At 52.1% G+C, this 22,063-nt stretch overlaps 1 protein-coding gene across 2 annotated transcripts in view; it reads right to left on the reverse strand.

The window, feature by feature from the left end:
• COL22A1 (collagen type XXII alpha 1 chain) overlaps positions 1-22,063 on the reverse strand; it is a 230,834-nt gene that overhangs the window by 148,432 nt on the left and 60,339 nt on the right. For both annotated transcript variants that reach the window (XR_015140361.1, XM_086335603.1), the window contains exons 5-12: positions 20,389-20,500; positions 17,716-17,839; positions 13,320-13,595; positions 11,545-11,625; positions 10,256-10,372; positions 7,748-7,792; positions 5,594-5,656; positions 1,285-1,323 (exon numbers count right to left, since the gene is read on the reverse strand). Coding sequence is in view for 1 of the 2 variants with exons in the window: in XM_086335603.1 (XP_086191729.1) it covers positions 1,285-1,323; positions 5,594-5,656; positions 7,748-7,792; positions 10,256-10,372; positions 11,545-11,625; positions 13,320-13,595; positions 17,716-17,839; positions 20,389-20,500 (857 nt within the window). In the remaining variant the exon portion in view is untranslated. The remainder of the gene's footprint in view (positions 1-1,284; positions 1,324-5,593; positions 5,657-7,747; positions 7,793-10,255; positions 10,373-11,544; positions 11,626-13,319; positions 13,596-17,715; positions 17,840-20,388; positions 20,501-22,063) is intronic.

Below are 22,063 nucleotides of genomic sequence, written 5' to 3' on the forward strand. Positions count from 1 at the left end.
TCATCTGTCTCTCTTCCACACACGCACATGCCCACACACAATGAATGAGTCACACTGCATAGATATTTTGCAATGTGTTTTAAAAATTAACAAAATATTACCTTCATTTTCTGGGTCGTTAATTATCCTTCTAAATGTGACTATGTGTCCATAAGTGTTATTGCGTTACGGAGCTGTGCCGTTGTGTTATGGAACAGCACAACGACGACTCATTCTACAGTGCTGTAGCTGCCGACAGAGCAATAGTTCTTTCCAGACTGGCTTATAGATTTCGCTGAAGGAAACGTGTGGCTATGTACTTGTGCACAACCTCCATTTATCTCCTCAGAGTAAATCTCTAGACCTGAACGAACTAAATAAAAGGTACTCTACAGAGAAAATGGGCTGGGTATGTGAGAGCTCTGTTTCCATAGTAACTTGACAGAGCGGCACCTGCTTTACACCATAAACCCTATGCAAGAGGTTGATGTGAGCCCCCCAGGGTCCAGTGGTCTGCATCCTGAGTCTGAAAGTGCCCAGACTCTGACAAAATGATCAACATGAATGTATGTTGCAAAGTCTTGTGGCTGTTCTCCTGAGAAAAGGGAGATGTAGCTTTGATCACTGGTGTGAGTAGAAGATGGCATTTTAGTGACTATTTTATTGCTTCTTCTAGGTGGACACTGTAAGAAAGTGATCCCCTCTTTCCCAGAATCTGTTGAGTGTGTGCATCATCGCCACGACGGATGAAGGTCAGAAAAGGTGCAGCATTCGTAGCTGGGGAGCACGTCACAGGCCTCCGTCCCTCCATCTGTCCTGCTGCTGCCGCCTGCCACTCTGTCCCTCCTCATCTTCCTTTTGTGCTTCTGCAACAATCTCCTGGCAATTCCCCAAGCTCCTCTGGTCTCCCCCCTCCTCCCGGTACCTGCTATTCGAACTTTCTCAGCACGTCTGATCAAGCACAGACCATCCTTCCCATCACTGCAAACAAGCCTGGACAGGTTTTGATACTGAACGCCCAGCGTGCTGGTCCTCAAACCACATCTGCAGCTCTGTATCCCACTTACCAGGAGCCCCATGAAGTGCCCTGTGCTCTTAGGCACTGCAGAGCATCCAGGACCTAGACAAGCCTTTCCCTCCTCGCACTTAACACTGAGGCACTCAGCCGGGAGACCTCTTCCCTCCCACCCAATTCTTACCAGCAGCAACACGGCACACACACCTCTCCTGAACCCAAGGCCCTCATCCTGGTCCTGAGCCACCTCCATGGCCCCTGGAGGAGTGAGACAACGGGGAGGTGCTTACCTTTTCACCCTTTTCTCCTTGCACAAAAGGTCCTCCGCCCTGGAAGGGGAAAGCAAAAGACAGGTTTGCTGCAGACCATCTCCATGGCACGGCACCACACATGGCGAGCGTGCCTTGGATTCGAACGGCTGGCTGCTTTTTCACAAGCTCTGCCAGAGAACCTCTAAAAGTCGTCTATCATTCACTGAGTGTTGATTATCAACATTTTTATTTCATTTTCCCAATGACTCAGCATGACAGTAGTATTCTTTTTTCCACATCAGCTTTTTAAAGATGTAATCTGTTGTTGTTTAGTCACTAAGTCACATCCAGCTCTTTGTGACCCCCATGGACTATAACCCACAAGGCTCCTCTGTCCATGGGATTCTCCAGACAAGAATACTGGAGTGGGTTTCCATTTCCTCCTCCAGGGGATCTTCCTGACCCAGAGATCGAACCTGAGTCTCCTGCACTGGCAGGCAGATTCTTTACCACTGAGCCACCAGGGAAGCCCAAGATACAATCTACACAGCACATAATTCAGCTATTTACATTCAACTTAGTACATTTATAGACTTGTGCAACATCACCACAGTCAATTTTAGAGTCTCATCGCCCCCCAAAGAACCCCATACCCATGGTTGTCGCTCCCCTTTTCCCTCACCCTCTGCTCTGGGCAACAATCAGTCTCCTTCCTGTCTCTGTAGGTTTGCCTATTCTAGATATTTTATATAAATGGAATCATACAATATGTGGGCTTTTATGACTGGCTTCATAGCCAGTGTTTCCTTAGCGAAGTGTTTCCAAGGTTCACCCTCCTTATGGCCTGTATCAAACTTCATTCTATTGCAGAACAATATGATGTTGCATGGCTGACACATTTCATTTATCCGTTCATCAGGTAGTGAACATTTGGCTTGTTTCTGCTGTCTGGTTATGATGAATAACGCCGCTATGAAAATCCATGGGCAAATTTTCATACAAACACGTGTTTTCATTTCTCTTGGCTATATACCTAGGAGTGGAACTGCTGGGTCTTGCGGTAATTCTGTGCTTAACCCTTGAATGAGCGCCGGATGGTTCTTCAAAGCAGCTGCAGCGTATCGGAGGGCTCCACGCCTCCACACTCCTCGCTGTGCACCCGTCCCTGTGCGTGGGGCTCCACGCCTCCACACTCCTCGCTGTGCGCCTGTTACTGCGAGTGGAGCGCCGACATCTCTAATCCTTGGTGACGACTTGTTTATCTCTCACTTCAGTTCTCAGTACTGACTTCACGTATTTAGGGGTTCTGTTCTTAGGTGCACATATGTTGATAACTGTTGCATATTTTTGAAGGATCAACATTTTTATGGTGATAAAATGCTCCTCTTTGTTTCTATTAACTTTTTAAAGCCTACTCTCTCTGGTATGGCTACAGTCACTCCAATTTTAATGTTTTCAACTTGTAGAATGTGTATTGGACACATTTTCAGCCTATTTATATATTTGAATCTAAAGTTTGTCTCCTCTAGACAGAACACACTGGATCTTGCTTTTATGTCCAGTCTGAAAATCTCTGCTTTTTTAATTAGTTTGTATAATCCATTTACAGGCAATGCTGGTTTTGATATAGGCAGATTTACATATGCCATCTAACTTTCTGGTTTCTATGCCTCCTGACTTTCTTCCTTTTTTTCGTTCTTTATTACTCTTTCCTTTACTACATGAGTACGTTTTTACTGCAATATTTTAACCTCTTTAAGGATATTGTCACTGTATACTTTTAAATTATTTTTCTTGGAGGTTGTTTGAAGTTTCCCATATATGTCTTAACTTTTCAGGATCAACCTCAGACTTACACTAACTCACTTCCATTGAGGTTGAGAGACATACTGCTGTGTGACCTATTCCATCTCCCCCCCTTTTGAGCTACTGTTGTGACAAATATTTAAGTACCCAGTGATACACTGCCATAATTATTACTTTGAAGTTGTCATCCCCCTACATTCTGACCTCAATTATTTTTGGTGATGAGTCAGCTGATGATGTTATTGGGGTTTCCTTCCACATCGTGACTCATTTTTCTTCTGCTGCTTTCCCATTTTTTGTTTTGTCTTTTAGCATTTTTTATTGATATTATTTTCTTGGGCTCCAAAATCACTGTAGACGGTAACAGCAGTCATGAAATTGAAAGATGCTTGATCTTTGGAAGACTCCTAGACAGCATATTAAAAAGCAGAGACATCACTTTGCCAACAAAGGTCCATATAGTCAAAGCTATGGCTTTTCCAGTAGTCATGTATGGATGTGAGAGTTGGACCATAAAGAGGGCTGAGCACTGAATAACTGATGCTTTTGAATTATGGTTCTTGAGTAGACTCTTGAGAGTGCCTTGGATTGCAAGATCAAAGCAGTCAATCCTGAAGGAAATCAACCCTGAACATTCATGAGTGACTGATGCTGAAGTTGAAGCTCCAATATTTTGGTCACCTGATGTGAAGAGCTGACTCATTGGAAAAGACCCTGATGCTGGGAAAGATTCTGGGCAGAAGGAGAAGGGGACGACAGAGAATGAGACGGTTGGATGGCATCACCAACTCAATGGACATGAGTTTGAGCAAACTCTGAGAGACGGTGAAGGACAGGAAGGCCTGGCGTGCTCCAGTTCATTCGGTTGCAAAGAGCTGGACATGACTTAGTGACTGAACAACAAATTGATATTATGATGTTTCTAAGGATGGATCTCCTTTTGCATTTCTTGATTGGAGTTCCTGAGGCTTTCCGAGTGTGTAGGTGACTATGCTTCATCAAGTTGAGGATGTCTTTAGACATGATTTCCCTGATTACTTTTTATTCTCCTCTCCTGGTAACCATATTATGTGCCCACTGATTGACTTCACGGGCCCCCACATTTCTCTGAGGCTCTTCATTTCTATTCATTATTTTTTTCTCTCTGATCTTCAGTTTAAGTAATCTCCACTGATTTATTTTCAAGAATTCTGGCTCTTTCTTCAGCCAGTTCAAATCTGTTATACTTCTTTATATTCTGTATTTGATGAGATATTGTCACAACACTCCTCTCCATTTCCTTCAGAAGTTTCCTTTAGCTCTTTGGATATGATTTAGTGCCTGCTTTGCAGGCTTTGTCTGTTAAATCTGACATCTGAGACCTCTCGCTGGCTGTTTCTGCTTTTTTTCCCCGTGTATGAGTAAGATGGGTGTTTCACTAGCCCCCACCTTGTAACACCGATCTGAAGGTTAAGTGAGAAAGAGTACTGTCAAACAGTACTCAGGTAAACAGAGCCAGGTACACAATGCACACTGTGACACCAGCAGGTCTTCCTGCTTCCGTGTTGCTCTGCACATAGCAGGTGCTTCCCACCCCTACAGGAGGCAGGCATACACGGTGTGGGTGAAAGGCGGAGCTCAGCAGGTGAGCACAGGACTCAGACTAACACAGGTTCAAATCTCGCCTCTGACACATGTAGGCTCCATGATAACAAGCATATCATACAAGTCTGAAAATCCTGTATCCTTCACATCAGAGAAGTGACGAGACTATGTTCTGGGGTGGGATGAACTGGGAGACTGAGATTGGCATATGTACGCTATTGATAGTATGTCTAAAATAGATAACCAGTGAGAACCTACTGTATGGCACAAGGAACTCATTCAATGCTCTTTGGTCACCCAAGTGGGAAGGAAATCCAAAAAAGAAGGGACGTGCATGGCTGATTTGCTCTGCTGTACACCAGAAACCAACACAACACTGTAAACCAACCATACTCCAATAAGAATTTAAAATAAGCGCTTCTAAGAAGTAAGGAGGGAACCCACATGGAGCACTGGTGAAGAAGGGCAGGCAGTACAGTTACAATTACGAGCTCTCAGATGATGATGTGAGGGGTGCTATCTGCCAGGCTAACTCGTCTAGGAGAGTGACTCTGTCTCATCTGTCTTGTCTTCAGGGAACCCCCTGAGCACAGAACCTAAAAGGAACTGGCTATACCCACTCTCATTCACTGACCACTTACCACGGCCCAGGCATTTTATAGACAAAGCTGTTACTTTCTTTACTTTGCTAGTGGAGTAAGATGAGATTTTCAGAGGTTAAGAGACTAACCTCACAGTCACCCAGCTAACGAAGACTGGAGCCAAGGCCAATGGCTGGGGTCCACCTACTCTGAATCTGTGCCATTGATGCTAGGAGATGCAGCGCCCATCTGGAGCACAGGATTCCGGGGGTTGGGGGTGGGGTGGTGTGGGGTGAGGCCAGAGTGGCCGGGAGGCACCCCCACGCCCGTGGAGAGGGGTCCCCCACACTAGCCATGGTGGAGAGGCCTTCACTCACCGTATCTCCTTTCTCTCCCTTGGGTCCAGGAGCGCCTGCTGGCCCAGTGGCTCCCATGTCTCCCTGAGGGGAGGAAACCAGAGACAGCAGCAGGTCAGTTCCTCCGGTCGGGCAAGGCTCCCTGACACCGGCTGCCCACAGCCCACCTTGCCCCCATTTCCTGGAACCGACTGGTTTTATCACTGCCAACTGCACCATGAGGCCAGGCTTCCCACCCCCGGAGAGGGGAGAAGCATCTGAATAACTTCCCCAACCTCCTAATTCCAGGAGCCCAGGGCAGCTTGAGACAGCGAGTGGATGAAAGCCTCGCACGCTGGTTGCTGGGAGCAGGAATGGGAGATTCCATGCATCCTACCAGACCCAGCTCAGGCAGGGGCCCCAGGCATCCTGGAGCCCCCCAGGCAGCTTCAGGGCTCCCCTCTGGCCCCACTCCCCCACCCACTCTCCCATCTCCCAGTCATGCCTCTTCCTGCTGCCTCTGAGTCCTGGGGACCTGGCTCCCTGTCACCCATAGGCACATCCTTGCATCCAGAGAGGGCCTGGGCACCTGGGTCCACCAGGCCACACCTGTGGACATGACCTGAGTGACCTCTAGGTAAACGGAGCCAAGGGACTCACAAGTGTTCATGCAGCCTCCTAACCATGGACGGGCTGGGACACAGATGAAGGGCCAGGACAGCTGACCAGCCACAGGGCAGCCAGGCTCCCCTGCAGGCCGTGGGGCCTCTTCTCTCCTTGGAATCCCTCCCTCGCACCTAGCTTCTCTCCCAGGGCCGGGGGGTGGGCTCTGCCGCCCCACAGCCCGGATCTGTTCCACCACAGCCCCAGTACGGTTGCTCTGTGAACAGTCGCTGCTTCAGACAAACATTTTCTACTTAGAGGCTCACACCCCCAGACGGCTCTGCTCCTTTCTTTCATCTGACAGCCAAGAAGTCAAGGTTAGAGCCTGGGGATACCTGAGCAGAAACCCCCACTCTCCTCTTTGCAGAGAACACCGGGCACCCTGGATCTCAGAGCTGCTTGTGTGTGTGTGTGTGTGTGTGTGCTCGCACGTGCATGCACGCCCATGTGTGTCTTGTGTATCTGTGTGTGTGTGTGAGTGCACGCCCATGTGTGGTGTCTGTGTGTGTGAGTGCACACCCATGTGTGTCTGTGTGTGTGTCTGAGTGCACGCCCATGCGTGTCTGTGTGTGTCCTCTCCATCCTAGCAGACTCGGGGCAGAGGGGAGCAGGGTGACAGGAGGGGAGATGAAGGAGATACCCACAGAGGAAGGAAGAAGGGAAAAGACAAAAAGGGACCTTAGCAGGCACTCCACGGTGGTTCGCTGAACTTGAACATCATCCATGCAGGTGAGGGATGGGGAGAGGGAACGAAAGGGGGAGGGGGAGGGGAGAGTGAATTAGGGAGGAGCGAAGGGAGGCATCCCTGTGTCTCCACCCTTACACTCAGCCCCTCTTTCTGACACCAGACCAGGTGATGGTCACTGGGGCACGCTGACCTCTGCCCTCAGCCACTGTATGACCCACCCCCAGGGGCAATCCACATCTTTCTGGGTCTCAGCTTTCTGAGACCAAAACCATGATGGGAGATGACAGCCCCGTCCCACCCCATAAATGCTGTAAACCTGGGCAGTGGTGGAGACAGAAGAGGCTGGGCCCTGAATGAGGAAGGGGGAGGCCCCGGGGAGACACCTGGCTTTGAGCAATTGGTGAGCTTGGAAAATGAGCACAAAAATAATTCCAACCAATTTAAATAAACAGATCGCAGGTGCTAAACAGACTGTTTAAAGCCCAACCCCCAAAGTTTCTGGACTATAGAGGCCTGAAAGGATGGATGAGGGTTAGCTGACCACAGAGAACTGAGGCTGCTGGAACAAACAGGATCTGAGCCTGGGTGTGCGAGTTCCACCTCCTTCTAGCTCACACTGTCAAGCTGAGAAATGAACCTTCTGAGCTGCGAAGAGACTCAAAGGTTCCGAACTTCGTGGCACTTGCTCTGTTCTTCCATCTCAACAAGCTCAGAAGAAAAACCCCACAGGACAGTAAACTAACACACCACTGTTTTGGTTATTTTTTCTTTCTTTCTTTCTTACAAAAAGAGCAAATCAAAAGATCCTCGGGCTCAAAGGACTCGTCTGCAGCTCCAGTACTGACCTTTGGGCCGGGGAGTCCCACGGGGCCATCGAAGCCCTTCTCACCCTGAAGGAAGAAAGACAAAAGAAACAAGTAAGGCTCTGTCTTAATTTCCCCCTTCTCTCTTCACTGGCGGGTGATCCCTGGCACAGGCTCGTAAGCCAGTCTCTTAGAAAGCCATGTGCTGATCAGTAAGCTGGACAGAGTTCACGGCAGCTGAGAGCTCCTGATTGCAAACTGCCAACCTGCATGGGGAGCTGGGACCTGGCCTCCAAATACAGCTACTGGTGGAGAGATCATCCATCAATCGACAGACGCCAGCCTCAAACTCTGGGGAGCATCACCCAATAATCCATTCCATCCATCGCTTCATACGCTGCCTGGATCCCACCTTCCCATCAACTCAATCATTTAATACAGTGGCTGAAAATACACACATGAAATGATTCAGTCTTTGCCATCTGGAATTTATGAGCTTATGGAAGTAGAGACAAACAGTCTTCATCCAGGATGATAACTGCCGTGGTAGATGGAAGAAGAGGGAGAGAAAAAGGCCATAATGTCATGCAAATAGCAGGTGCTGAAGGAATAATTACGGACAGATGTGATAATGAAAGGAAGAATACAAACAGGGAGGGAGCCTAAAGGAGGGGAAGGGAGGAGCAGGGAAGGGGAGGACAGGAGGAAGGAAGGAGGAAAATCAGACAATAATACGATGAGAAAAGGATTTTCTGAGGATGTCTTGAAAGAAGAGCAGGCATTAGCCAGATAAAAAGGCCAGAGGGGGAAAAGGTGTTCTAGGCAGAAGAACCTTCACATGCAAACTGCAGAAGGCAAGGAGGATCTCGCCCCCTCCATGGAACAGGACGCTCCTGCCTGCCTGGAGACTGGGAGGGGAACGTGGAGTGAAATGAGGCAAGAAGGGCAACTGGGAGCCACGAGGGGCCGCACAGAGCAGGGACAGCTGGGGGAGGGGATCCAGAGGCCAAGCCGAGGAGGTCAGTGGCCATCCAGCGGGTGTCTGTGAGCTGGGGACGGGGAAGGTGGGTGCTAAGAGGGGACAGAAGCCTGCTTGACCCCAGACTTCCCTGCAGGGGTCCCCGCCAGGGCAAGGCCCCGGGGAATCCTGACCTGGGCAGCCCCACTGGCCACCCTCTCTGGCACAGTCCGCGTGCCGGTGCGCCAAACCTCACATTGTTGCAGTTACCCTTCTCATTTGGGGTTTTTAACGGAAAACAAAGACTCCAAAAGGATTTGGGTTTGGATGGTTGCTTTTGTTATGACATTGATGAGTGAGAATATGATCAGCATGTTGTCCGTGGCCTGAAGCCCTGAGCGTGCCCAAGGCGCCATGGAGGAGGAGCCCTGCCCAGCACCCTGTGGGCACCCACTCTGACTCCCTCCCTGGCTTCTCCCAATCAGAACCCAGAACCAGGCCAGAGGTGCCTCACTTCACCAACTCCCCAGGAAAGCTTCAGCTTGGAGCAAGACTGGGCTGGCTCCTCGAGGTCTTCCAACAGGTAGGGCCATAGTCTGACCACCCCACCTGACTGAGCGCTCCTGAGGGGCCCTCTGGGAGGAAAAAGAAAAGACAGAGTGATGGAGAACAGAGGAGAGGGAAGGCGGTAGGGAGGAGAGGCTGCCACGACGGGCAGGCTTAATGAAACACATCTGTTGGGAAATTCTTAAAGTGTGTTTATTCCAGGTAACCTCAATCACCACTTTGTATGCTGGCCTGTCTCCCAAGACCCCTGCAAAGTCGGGCGGCACCTGCTGCGTGCCAGTCCCGAGCTGGGAGGGGTAGACAGAGCGATGACTATGCTGAACACTGGAGATGGAGGGCCCTGGAGCCACCCAGGGCAGAGCCTAAAGCAGAGCCTCGTGGAGACCAACTCCAATTTGTCATCCTGGTGTTACTTGTTTGTTCTGCTCCAACGGTGGAATTTTTTTCTTATTAAGAAGGCCGCTGGTCTACAGGAAAACAACAGATGATGGCCCCAGGCATCCAAGGAGACATTTCATCCAGACAAACAGGAGGTGGTGGTGCTAGTCAGAAATGCACTGGGTTTTAAAACAAGAGGTGCTGAACTCTATTCCTATATACGTTCAGATTCCACAGCATGGCCAACAGAATGCAGACGGATGGCGGTGGACCCCACAGAGCCACCTGAACCCTCTGCCACTGCCCTGCTGACACTTATTCTCAAAGCAAATCTGGCTGTTTAGTTGCACAGGAGTGAAGAGGACACCAGGAGGCAGAGAAACTTTGGGAAGACATCATTAACGTCAGGAAAATGTTCATCCCAGTGGGGTCTGAGGGGCTCCCCTCCCAAGGCCCACAGAGATCCGGAAGAAGTCCCAGGAGCAAGGATGGTCCCCAGACCCCAGAGCTACCTGGAGCCCGGGGTCATCCTGCCCTGGCAGCCCATGTGCATGATGGGAAATTCCCAGCTCCACCGCTAGTTCTGTGAGCTGTGGGCCCACTGAGCTCTGGGGCCCCAGGCCTGCGGATAAGGGTGGACTGTGTACCTTTTCTCCAGGTGGGCAGGAGCAGTTGATGGTCTTCAAAAACCCGATCTGCTCACTGCCGGAGGTGGGAGGCGGCTGGGGCAGCGGGGAGGGTTCCGTCAGCACGGTCACCTGACACTGGGAGGAAAGCAGAGCGGTCAGAACCTGGCTTTTTGTCCAGCACCCTGGAGCACTTCCCTGTCCAGGCAAAGGGGAGCCAGGAACCCTGAGGAGGCCAGAGCCTGAGCAGGACAGGCAAGTATCTGACTATAGGTCCTGGCACTCCGAGATCTCGGAGTCAGATGGGCATGGAGTCAGGCTCATCTGGAGTCAAATGAGACAACAGGTCTCGGCCCCTCCACTGGCCTCTCAGCAGCCTGAGGGAACCGCTTAACACCTCTGAGCCTCAGTGTTAACCTCCACAAAATGGGGACAAGGGCGTTTCCATCATAATGCGGTGAGAAGGGTTTAGTGGGACTGAAGTATCGAGCTGGACACCAGGAGCCAGGCACGTGCCGGATGACTTATTTCTTCCCTTCCCTCGCTTCTTTCCTCCTTCCCTTCCCCTTCACTGCCTCGCTCGTTCTTTCCCTTTGTTCTCTCCTAATTTAATCTGTCCTCCTCCTTTCTCTCCCTCTCCTCTCTCAACAGCCAGGCTCATCTGACTCTGCAGCCCCACCTCTGACAATGACCACCTCTGGGTGCCTGTGCCCAACGGTCGTCCTGAGACAGGACACACTGACAGGGTGCTCACTGTACTTAGGATCTGGGCCGCCCAAGCACAGTATGGGGATTTTAGCCTTTAGCCCTGGAAGGCAGGACTACTGAAGCATCCTTGGGGTGGGTCCTCGGTAAAGAGAGTGGAGAGGAGGCACCTTGGCACAGGCGGAGGTGGGGAGGGCCCAGGACAGGCAGAACCGCACGGAGGGTCCAGGCACACCAGGCAGTCTGGTCCGGCCCGCTGTTCCCGACCCCGAGCTGCCTCCCCGGTCTTGCTGATGAGCCCTGAGCACTGACAGCACCAAGGCCATTCTCTCCTGGGGACACGTGGCCAGCCTCTGCCCCTCATCACCCAGAGCTGGGCCCCTGGGACTGCTGACTTAGGCCAGAGGGACCTGCTCCCCCAACCCACACCCCACCCGACCCGGAACTGGAGCCCCTGGTGATGACCACCAGGCTCCCTCCGAGCCCGCACTCTGATGGCGGGTGTCCTGATTCTGCTCCCAGACCCTGAACACCCCCTCCCCAGAGGGTCACGGGGAGGAAGTCAAGGGCCCATCCCCCCACCCCCCGGCAGAGTCTCTGCTCACCGGACCCGAGGGGATGTCACAGCAGGTCTCCAGTTCCGCGTGTCGGGAGTCGCAGTAAATCACGACCCGCTGGAGGTCAAACTGGGAGGGGAAGTGAGGTCAGAGGATGAGTTTGGGGGGGTTCAGAACCCAGGCTTCCCCCTGGTATCAGGCAGGCCCCGCTCAGGGATCCAGCCCACTTCCTCCTTGGGGTCCTGTGTGGTGGTCTGACTCCAAGCTGAATGTCAGAGGGAGCCAAAGTATCATCTACCGACATCCCATCCTTCCAAAAGTGCAAGCCCTGCGTGCAAGGAGCGAATGAGCACAGGCTAGGAGCAGTGTCTCCTGCTTTCTGTGAGTCAGGCCCTCGCACACCCCTCCTCTCCCTGCTCACTGCCCTGCATTCACTACAGGCCAGGCTGTGACGTGGTCGCCAACGGTCTCCGAAGGTTCAGCATGTTCCTCTTTTCGACCCTTCAGCAGCTCCACAGGGTGTCTTAACTGAACTTTTTTCATATTACAAATCTGCTTCTATCACTGTCTTCAATATCACTGTGCCCTTAATATAAAGGGGCTCTATTACCCCATTTTCTCCAAGAAAGCACACCAGAGAGAGACCAGCATATTCAAAACCCAAGACCTGCTGGTTATGATGGTAACACATCGAGGCAACCTAAATACCCACCAACAGGGGAACAAATAAGCAAAATGTACACCAAAATAGAGTATTATGAAGCAGCTAAAAGGAATAAAGGCTTAGACACATAATTTTAGAGGAAAAAAGCAGTATGTGACTATACATGCTATACATTACTACATACATTTCAAAATATCCAGCACACATCCAACAACACTACATTCGATCACAGAAATGCAAATACATGAAAAAAAAAAAAAAGAGAGAGAGAGAGATGGCCTTGGGAAGAGCTAGCTATCCCAGATTATGATTTGTTTACATCTTGGCAAGCGGGGGACACTTCCAGTTAGAAGGATAGAATGACTTTAGTTTGAAGATGGTGCATAAGTGTGTGTGTCTGTGTGTGTAGGTGTCGGAATGCACCTCTAGAGAAGAAAATACATTAAAGGAAAAGAGAAACAAAGGAGGAGGAAAGACAAAGAAAAGAATGATGGAATGAAGAAGGAAGGACAGCTCTTTCCAGCCACTGGTTAACATTCTGGGATAGTGGAATCAGGATGCTTTTTACTTACTTCCCACATACTTGCCTATATTTTCCTAATTTCCAACAATCAGAAAAGGGAAAAGAGTCTATTTAAATGTAAAGGAAACTATATAACTCTACCTACCCATCGATTTTGCCTACACATATACGTAGATGTGGCTCAGCAGTAAAGAATCTGTCTGCAATGCAGGGGACACAGAAGATGTGGGTTTAATCCCTGGGTCGGGAAGACCCAGGGAGGAGGCACGGCGACCCACTCCAGTATTCTTGCCTGGAGAATCCCATGGACAGAGGAGCCTGGTGGGCCACAGTCCATGGGGTCACACGGAGTCGGACGTGACTGCTTGATGAGTGTGGGTGTGATATGGAGATACATGAGCCACTTCCCCAGCGCACAGTGCCCGGCACACAGGAGGTGCTCGGCATATATGCTAAATGAGTAAGTGGCTAGGTCACTGAACGAGTGATCGATGGGACACGGCAGTGTTCTGAGCCGGGGCCCTCCCTCCTAAGACGGCCCACGGTGACGACTCGGTGAGTGATACAGGCAGGCATGGGGGCACCCGGCTCCTGAGGCCCCCTCCCCTGAGGTGACCCCGCGACCCCGGAACTCACGTCGACGGGCACGCTGTCGTAGAGGCGCTTGCCGATCGCCGTCTTGCCCTGGATGTCGATGTTCTCCCGCTCCTCAAGGGGCAGCGTCTGCACCAGTGCACAGTCGACGTACAGGGAGGCGTGCTGGGCCTGCACGCTCAGGGCCACCTTGTGCCAGTCCCGGTCGAAGAGGTCGTGGACCCGGGGGCCCCGGAAGACCACCCTGACGGCATCCTTCATGGCGCCCACAGCGCTGTACTCCACGGCCTTGTTCTCGCCATCCAGGCGGATGGACACCTGCGGAGGAGGGCACCAGGGACCTGTGAGCTGCCTGGGCCCGAGGCGGAGAGGACAGCGGAGAGGGGAGGCCGCAGAGTCAGGCCGCGGCCAGGACCCTCCCGAGCCGGTCAGCCTCGGGGCCTCCTCACTGCGATGCGATGGCTGACAGCTCCCTTGTACACTGTTCCCAACCCTGTACTGGAAGACTTGAGCTCACACGTTAATCCAGGGGTCAAACTCTCAAATGCCCAGAGGGGCCATGCCGTAAGAGCACATTTGTAAACCTGCAAGTGTGGATGGGGCTTGAGTTGTCAGACCTACCAGAAACCGTGGGTGGTTTCAGCGTCTTTTAAAAGCCCAGAGAACAAGACTGTTTCCAGATGCCAGGTGCCAAGTGTGTAATCCGTCCACTAACCTGCCACTAACCTGCTCTCTCTCTCACCTTGAGGATAAAAATGAATCCCCAGCAGAATAAAGGGAACTTGCCCATCTTGTTCACTGGATTACCCCCTAGCCTTTTGCAAAATGCCTGGAAAACTCTGGAGGAAACTTTTACTTTCCTCCTACACCCAAACTGGCAAATCACTTTTAAGCTGTGTGACCTCAGGCAGGTTATTTAACCTCTCTGTGCTATTTCTTCATTTGTAAAACAGCACCAATGATAGTGCTGACTTCATAGAGCTATTACAGGAATTAAATTAATTTACAGATATGTAAAACATTTACAGTACTTGTTATAAGTCAAGCGCTGTTACACGTATCAACTATAATAAATCAAGCGAGTTCAAAGACATCACTGCAGTGCCGCCTTCTCTGAGACACACACATAACTGGATTCTAGCCTGGTCATTTGCTCTCACATCCTCAGGCATGTTGATTTATTTTTTCATAGAACTTTGGGTCAGTATATGAAAGTATCCCATTCACTTATTTTGTCCACCTGTTTCTTGCCTGCCCCACCCCATCTTTTTAAGCAGGCACTCTGTCTCTGTCGCTCATTTCTTTAACCCCAGTAGCTAGGACAACCAACACACTCCACACAGTAGCACTTAACAGAAAGGGAATGAATGAATGGGAGCTCTGAGGTTAGAGGAAGGAGCCCACTGCTCTGCATATCAGCCAGTGTTCAGGACACCACCCAGGTGTTCTAGTTTCTCTGTCTGGGCTCCACGTGGGCTCAGTCCAGCCAAGGGGGACCTAAGATTTATTATTTTTTGCACTGTCTGGTGGTATGTTACAATTATAGGGAGAAATAAAACTATGAACCCTTAATACCCTGAAACTTCTCATGTGCTGTGCTTAGTTGCTCAGTTGGGTCCGACTCTTTGCACCTCCATGGACTGCAGCCCGCCAGGCTCCTCTGTCCATGGGGATTCTCCAGGCAAGAATACTCAAGTGTGTTGCCGTGCCCTCCTCCTGAAACTCACATACATGTAATCTAATACTTGTGATTATACCTAGTCTGCTACTTCTTGAAATTGGCTTCACCTGTTTGAACCCTGAACCCCTGAGGACTTGGCGAGCTTCATGAGGCCATGAATTTTTCTCCAATGTTTCCATTTCTTCCAGCATGATAAGAACACAGGAAGGCCTGTCAGGCCCAAGTCCTGTGTCTACCAATCTGAGCCAGGAAGCCTCAGAAAGACAACCCATGGGTCGGATCCATCAGCAAACCCTGCTGATTCTATTTTCAAAATACATGCCCGGAATCCAATTTCTCCGCAGTTCCCCACGATCACTTGATCTAAGTCAGCCTCATCCCTCGCCATCCCTCACCAAGAGGACAACGGTCTCCCAGGCTCCCTGTTCCAGGCCTGCCCACCTCCCAGCATCCGGAGCAGACACTCACCTCCTCTGTCCAGCCTCCCGCGCTTAGGTCCCTGCACTGGCCGCCCACCCAGTCAGGAGCCTCATCTCCAAGTATGCCCCCCTCCACCCCTGCTCCAAGGCCAGTCTCTTCCTGGCCCTTTATCAGACCTGGAGTTAGTGAGCGCCCCTCAGTTTCTCCCAATGATATGCCAGTGGTCAAGGGAGGCTGTAATCCTACATGGGGTCATGGAGGTAAATATAGCTAGGTCCGGTTACAGGTTCAAGAGCACAGAGGGAGGCTGCTCGCAACACTCTGCTCAGAGCTCATCTGCTGCTTGGCTTCTGTCCACTTTTCTTGGGTCCGGCCAGGATTCCCCAGGGCATGCTTGGGGTGGCCATCATGGCGTCTCCAGGGGAGGATCAACCCCGAGGCTGGTTCGACGGAACGGGACTGCAAGGTGCCTCTCCGAAAAGGCAGGTTCTGACTGCGCACAGCTCTGCAGGACCCCAGCCTGGGGCGCATTCTGGCAGAAGAAGAGGAGGGGGTGGACATGGCAGAGGGAGCAAGCAGCCCTGCAAACACCATGAAGGAAGAGGACCCAGACGGCGGGGGCAGTGCACGCTCACCCACAGGAATGTCATGGCAGGCGCCCAGGCCCACAGCACCGGACCCCGCGGAGCCAGAGATGTGCGTGTCTGCAGACGGTAGACAGGGGTCATGGTGCGCTGCCTGCTCTCTGCAATAACAGCCTCCGGAGCAGACGCTCACCTCCTCTGTCCAGCTTCCCGCGCTCAGGAAATCAGGCCAGGGCAGCCAAGCCTGACCACGCTCTGCATCCCAGTCTGACCAGGGATGCTGTAGCAGTCTCATTACAGGACTAGCTGATGGGGACCGGAGCCAGGAGGGACTGCCTGGGCTCCAATCCCACCTCCCCACATCATGACCTACGAATGCTAGGCAGACGCTGAAGCTCACTGTGATGCCTCCTCCTCCTATTCACAGGAGGTCCCCAATAGCTCAGATGACAAAGAATCTGCCTGTGATGCAGGAGACCTGGGTTTGATCCCTGGGCCAGGAAGTGCCCCTGGAGAAGGAAAGAGCAACCCACTCCAGTATTCTTGCCTGGAGAATCCCACTGACGGGAGCCTGGCGGGCTACAATCCATGGGGTCACAAAGAGTCAGACACGACGGAGCGACTACCCCTTTCACAGAAAGGGTGAAAGCCACCCTTTCATAGGGTGGCTATGAGAACTGAAGAAGGATCGCCGAAGCAGTCGGAACAAGCTTGGGCTCCTACTGACTGTGTGTGAGTGTGGGTACAACGTGTGCTCGGGGGCAGGGCTCAGCTTCAACCTCGGGAAGGGAACTCACCACCATGGAGCAAGTCCCCTCTCAGCGAGCAGCCCATGAGTGGCTGCTGTGGTCCTGCGGCTTGAGCATGCTTTTGTTTTGTTTCAACCCCAAATGAAAATACATGTGTCTCCCGGATGAAGATGAGTCATGTCTCGATACAGCTCATACGTTGTCAAGAGGGGACAAGGGTGAAGGACAGACACAGTTGGTCCATGAGCTCTGAGAACAAGGGGTTTGGTAGCTGCACCTCAGATGAACACATCATGCTGCTTTGATGGTCAAATCAGAGAGAGGCAGGCCCTCACTCGGCTGCCTGCTCTGCTGCACTGTCCCAGCTTCACAGGGATGAGAACCACAATGCACCTGATGTGGGCAAAGACAGGCTGCAGCGCTCCATTCAAGGTCAAACCAAGGACGACCATAAAAACTCTATTATACATCAGGCAGCATCTTAGATGCTTTACAGACATCACTCTGTACGATGCCTCCACCAACCATTGACAAGAGGTGCTCTGTGTCCCGACTAAGAACATCAGGACTCGGAAAGCCAATGTGGCCCTGAGCCCACACCAAGAAAGGACCAGACACAAGGTCTGAGCCCAGTCGTGCCAACTCTGAGCCGGTTTCCTCCACTGCATCACAAACACGCTGCTAACACAATACGTGCATTAGGACAGCAGTGCTGGCCGCCACCTCCCTGGCTGGGCTGAGGGTCCCTGAGGCAGCAGCTAGGCCTCCAGCCCACCAGGGTGCTGGGGGCTTGGCCATTAGTGAGAAGTGAGGCTGCAGTCCCCCCGGGGGCCTCCCGGTCCCCCAGGGGTCTCCCAGTCCCTGCAGGTGCCCTGGGCCTGGATACACTGGACTCTCCATTTTCAGAGCCCAAGACAGGACCCATGGAGAAAACACAGCGGGTGCTGCCCTGCCCATGAGGAGGAGACAGAAGCCCGCACTGGGACATGGTGTGCAGCTCGCACCTGCGGGATGCCGTACTGGTCGATGACCTGCCAGATATACCAGTCTTCTCTCCGGGATGATTTCCTGAGCCGGAAGGTGGTGACAAAGGCGTACTCATCGGGCAAACCTTGCGGGAACACGTCCCTGGAGGGAGACAAGAGACAGACACCACCAGGCTGAGGGCAGAGGCTGCAAAGGCAGCCCACGCACCCCAGGGTCACTGAGTCTTGCCACGCTGACCTCGTGGATTTCTGAAGTCCACCTCCTCACCTGCCTTCACTGCCTTCTCCTTCCAGCAGTGCCTCCACCCAACTCTTTCTGAGCCCTGCCTTAGCCCCTTCAAATCCACCTGCTCCCCTCCAGGGCTCACCTGCTTCCATCTCTCCAAAATCAATGAGATGCGCTACCCTGCCTCCTGCCCTGGGGTCAGATGCAGCCGACTGTGCCAGCCCTCACCTCTCCCTGCCTGCTGACTCCCAGCAAGGCCGCACAGGGGTATCTTATCCTGCCTGGTTGCTGCCCCACATCACAGGACACCCTCCATCCCCTACAGAGCGCGGGGGCCAGCTCTCATCTGGGGAAGTCCCTCAACCCCATCAGCTCCAGCCCAGACAGCCCTACAAGGCAGGCACACTGCCCTTTGCCGACAGCATCCCAAGGGAGCATGGCTCCCCACCAGGAGTCAGGGCCGTGAGGAGCTGTGCCGCTCCTGTCCTAGCTGAGGGCAGCCGGGCTGTCAGGGCAAAACTCCTGGGGCTCAGCAGCCCAGTAGAGGCTCCCCCCCAGAGAGCAGCTGGTCTCCAGAGCACCCCTCATCACTATCAGCTGTTGCCCTGCACGCCCTGTTCAGAGGCACTGCCTTCTGCGCTGGAGCAGGTGGAGGCTGTCTGGTCTGAAAGCCAGGACGGGAAATGAGGGGGCGTCTGGCTTCCTGGTTCTCAGACTCATGGACCCTCAGGGGCCCTTGGTTTGGCTGTAGGAGCTGCGAGCAAAGACTGGTCCTCTCTCTGTGCTTCTCAGGTCTTGGATCCGAGCTTCGAGTTGGCCCAGCTGCTCAGAGTCGTTCTCTGAGCTGGAGTCTCACCCTGGATCACACCCCAGCGCTGTAAGCAGCGCCCATCACTCCCCTGGGCCTCCCCCAGAGTCAGGGCCACCCCCGGTCACTGCCCACGGGAGGGTCTGCACAGACATGGGCTTGGGAGCCTCGGATAGACGCTGCCCTTCACTTCCTTTTTCATCTTACTGCGTCAATGAGGCCAACTCTGCTACGGAGTTTCTAAACACACTTACATCTCAACACGTGTATGTGTAACATACAGACAGATATGCTATGAGCGTGTGTGTGTTCAGTTGCTCAGTTATCTCCAACTCTTTAGCCCACCAGGTTCCTCTGTTCATGGAATTTTCCAGGCAAGAATATTGGAGTGGGCTGCCATTTCCTTCTCCAGGGGATCTTCCCAACCCAGGGACTGAACCCACGTCTCTCGCATCTCCTGCATTGGCAGGTGGATTCTTTACCCATTGAGCTACCTGGGAAGCCCATGTATATATATATGCTGTGTCTATGTATTTATAACTGTATCTACATCTGTTTATCTATACACAGGCACGCCTCGTTTTGCTTTAGCTTTACAAAGATACTGTGTTTAGATACTGCTTTAGTTTTGAAGATACTGAGTTTTTTTTTAAAACACAAGACTGGTGGCTGCTCTGCACCAAGCAGGCCCATGGCTGCCACTGTCACACAGCATTCTCTTTTAATTAAGATATGTACATTGTTTTGTTAGACATAATGCTATTGCACACTTAACAGACTACTGCTGCTGCTACTGCTGCTAAGTCACTTCAGTCATGTCCGACTCTGTGCGACCCCATAGACGGCAGCCCACCAGGCTCCTCTGTCCCTGGGATTCTCCAGGCAAGAACACTGGAGTGGGTTGCCATGTCCTTCTCCAATGCATGAAAGTGAAAAGTGAAAGTGAAGTCACTTAGTCGTTCCCGACTCTTAGCGACCCCATGGACTGCAGGCCACCGTCCATGGGATTTTCCAGGCAAGAGTACTGGAGTCGGGTAACAGACTACAGTTCAGTGCAAACGTAACTTTGATACACACTGGGAAACCAAAAGAGTTGTGACTTGCTTTGTTTCGACATTCAATTTACTGGGGTGGTCTGGAACCAAACCTATAGTAACTTAAGGGCGTGCTCCTCTCTCTCTCTACCTCTGTCACTACCTTCCTGTAAATCTATCAAGAGACTAAGACTTTTTATTTGGCTGTTTATACATACACAGATATACAGGAGGGGGTAAAGGGATTGAAGTTGGAGGACCAGAGTTTGAGGCCAACTTCTGCTTCCTAGGACTATGAGATTTTGAACAGGTTACTGTCCCATTTTCAGACAAAAAAAAAAAAAAATACACGCATGAGTGAATGAAGGATGGACACCAAATCCATATGGAGAGGTGAGTGTAGGAGGACCGGGGAACCAGTAACATTACAGGGAACAGATCAGTTAAGAAACAGGTGGAATTTCTGGGGTCAGTGATACGGATGCTTCATCGCAGGGTGATCTCACCAGGCACTCTGCAGGCTAAACCCCTACCCAGTGCTCAGCGAGCAACCAAGCTCTCTGGCTGCTTCCCGCCCTTACTAAGGCATCCGGGGCAGGTCTGGGGGGGAAGCAAGCACTCACTCCGTCCTCTGCACCACAGGGAAGGATCCCATCCGGACGTAGGAGCTCTGTGCCCCGTTCTCTCTCTCCCCCAAGAGCGTCTTCACACTGAACAAGTCCATCAGGTCAAAACCTGTCCAAAGAGACGAAAGGCACATCAGAGAGAAGACGACTCTGTCTGTGATACCGCAGGAACAGAAGCGTGTCCTTCGCTTTGTTTTGGCTCCAAGAGAGGACCTGGCTCACTGGTCATGGGAAGTAATGGGAAAGACATGATCCTAGGGCTCGGGGGAGCTGGCAGGAGGAGGCGGGGGCATCCAGGTCAGTCATGTATCTGTGTGATGCTGAGCAGCGACATAACCCCCAGGAGCCTGGGCGCTTGGTTGTGACAGAAGGTTGACACGCCACCTGAGACTGTCCTAAGGCCCCCAGGTGGTCACTCAACACAGGGTAGGAAGCTGACTCAGCAGGTCGGTTATTCCTCAGGATTCTGCATCACCAGCCACACATCCAGACCCACGACCCTCTACAAAACCTCCTGGACCAGCGTGGGGGGCTGGCTCGAGTCCTGCAGATACGGTCCTCAGAGAAGCCCAACCACAGCGCCCGCACAGACACGTCAGTGGGATGCGTCGGCCTGACACCGCATCCCCGGGGAAGGAAGCACTCCCGGCCAGTGAAGGGAGGCCCTCACCCATCTCCGCATCCCCAGGTCTAACGTGCCGCTCAGCATCGGCAGCACCAAACCCACAATTCTTCAGTAAGATTCCTCTGTCTCCAACACTCTGGGGTGAGGCCACGGAAAAGAGGAAATGAACTCTCACGTTAGGATGATTAAAACATCTTCTACCACAAAATTCTGCCCTAAGAGATGACTGAGTCATCCAGCTTGTATTCTTGAGAGCCTGTCTGTTCCCAACTCTGCGCAAGGAGCTGCAAGGACAGAAAGCACTGACCTCCAACCGAGAGTCTGAGCAGCAGCAGAGTCAGACCAACCTGGGCTGACCCGGAAGTGAAAGTGTTAGTCTCTCCGTCATGTCTGACTCTGCCACTCCATGGGCTGTAGCCCTGCCAGGCTCCTCTGTTCATGGGATTCTCCAGGCCAGAGAATACTGGGGTGGGTTTTTCCATGTCCTCCTGATCATGAGGTCCTAGCTATGTGACCTGAGGCAGGGTGCCTGACGTCTCTGAGCATCCATTTCTTCATCTGTAGAAAGGGGGCTGTCTTTGCATGCGTCTCACAGGGCTGTGGTGAAGCTTGAATAATATGGTACAGAGCTCATCATACATAGCCTGACATGCAGTGAAAGATCCACGGAACAGTTTTCATATTAATTACTTCCCCTGACAATGACTGCCGTCTCTTATCCCACTACATCTGTCCATGGATTTCATTTATTCATTCAATATGTATTTTTTGAGAGGCTGCTCTGAGCCAAGCACATGTCAGCACCGGCAACAAGCTGGGAGAACTGGCCCCCAGAGGTTCCCAAGAGAGTGGGTTCAAAATCCAGCGGGCACGTGCCCGATGCCCACACAGCAAGGTGCCAGGGCTGAACGGGAAAGAGGCCTGCTCCTTCCCTTCACAGCGCCATCCCTCTTCCTGGAAACCTCCACTTTCAGTTTGGTTTCCCTGTAGTAGTTATTTGTGAAAGAACAACAAAAAAAAGACTTTTCAAAAAGCAAACATATGCTC

This window comes from Bos grunniens, chromosome 14 (genome assembly GCF_055505025.1).
Source record: "Bos grunniens cultivar Pamir isolate PY7600 chromosome 14, Bosgru_T2T1.0, whole genome shotgun sequence".
NCBI lineage: Eukaryota > Metazoa > Chordata > Mammalia > Artiodactyla > Bovidae > Bos > Bos grunniens.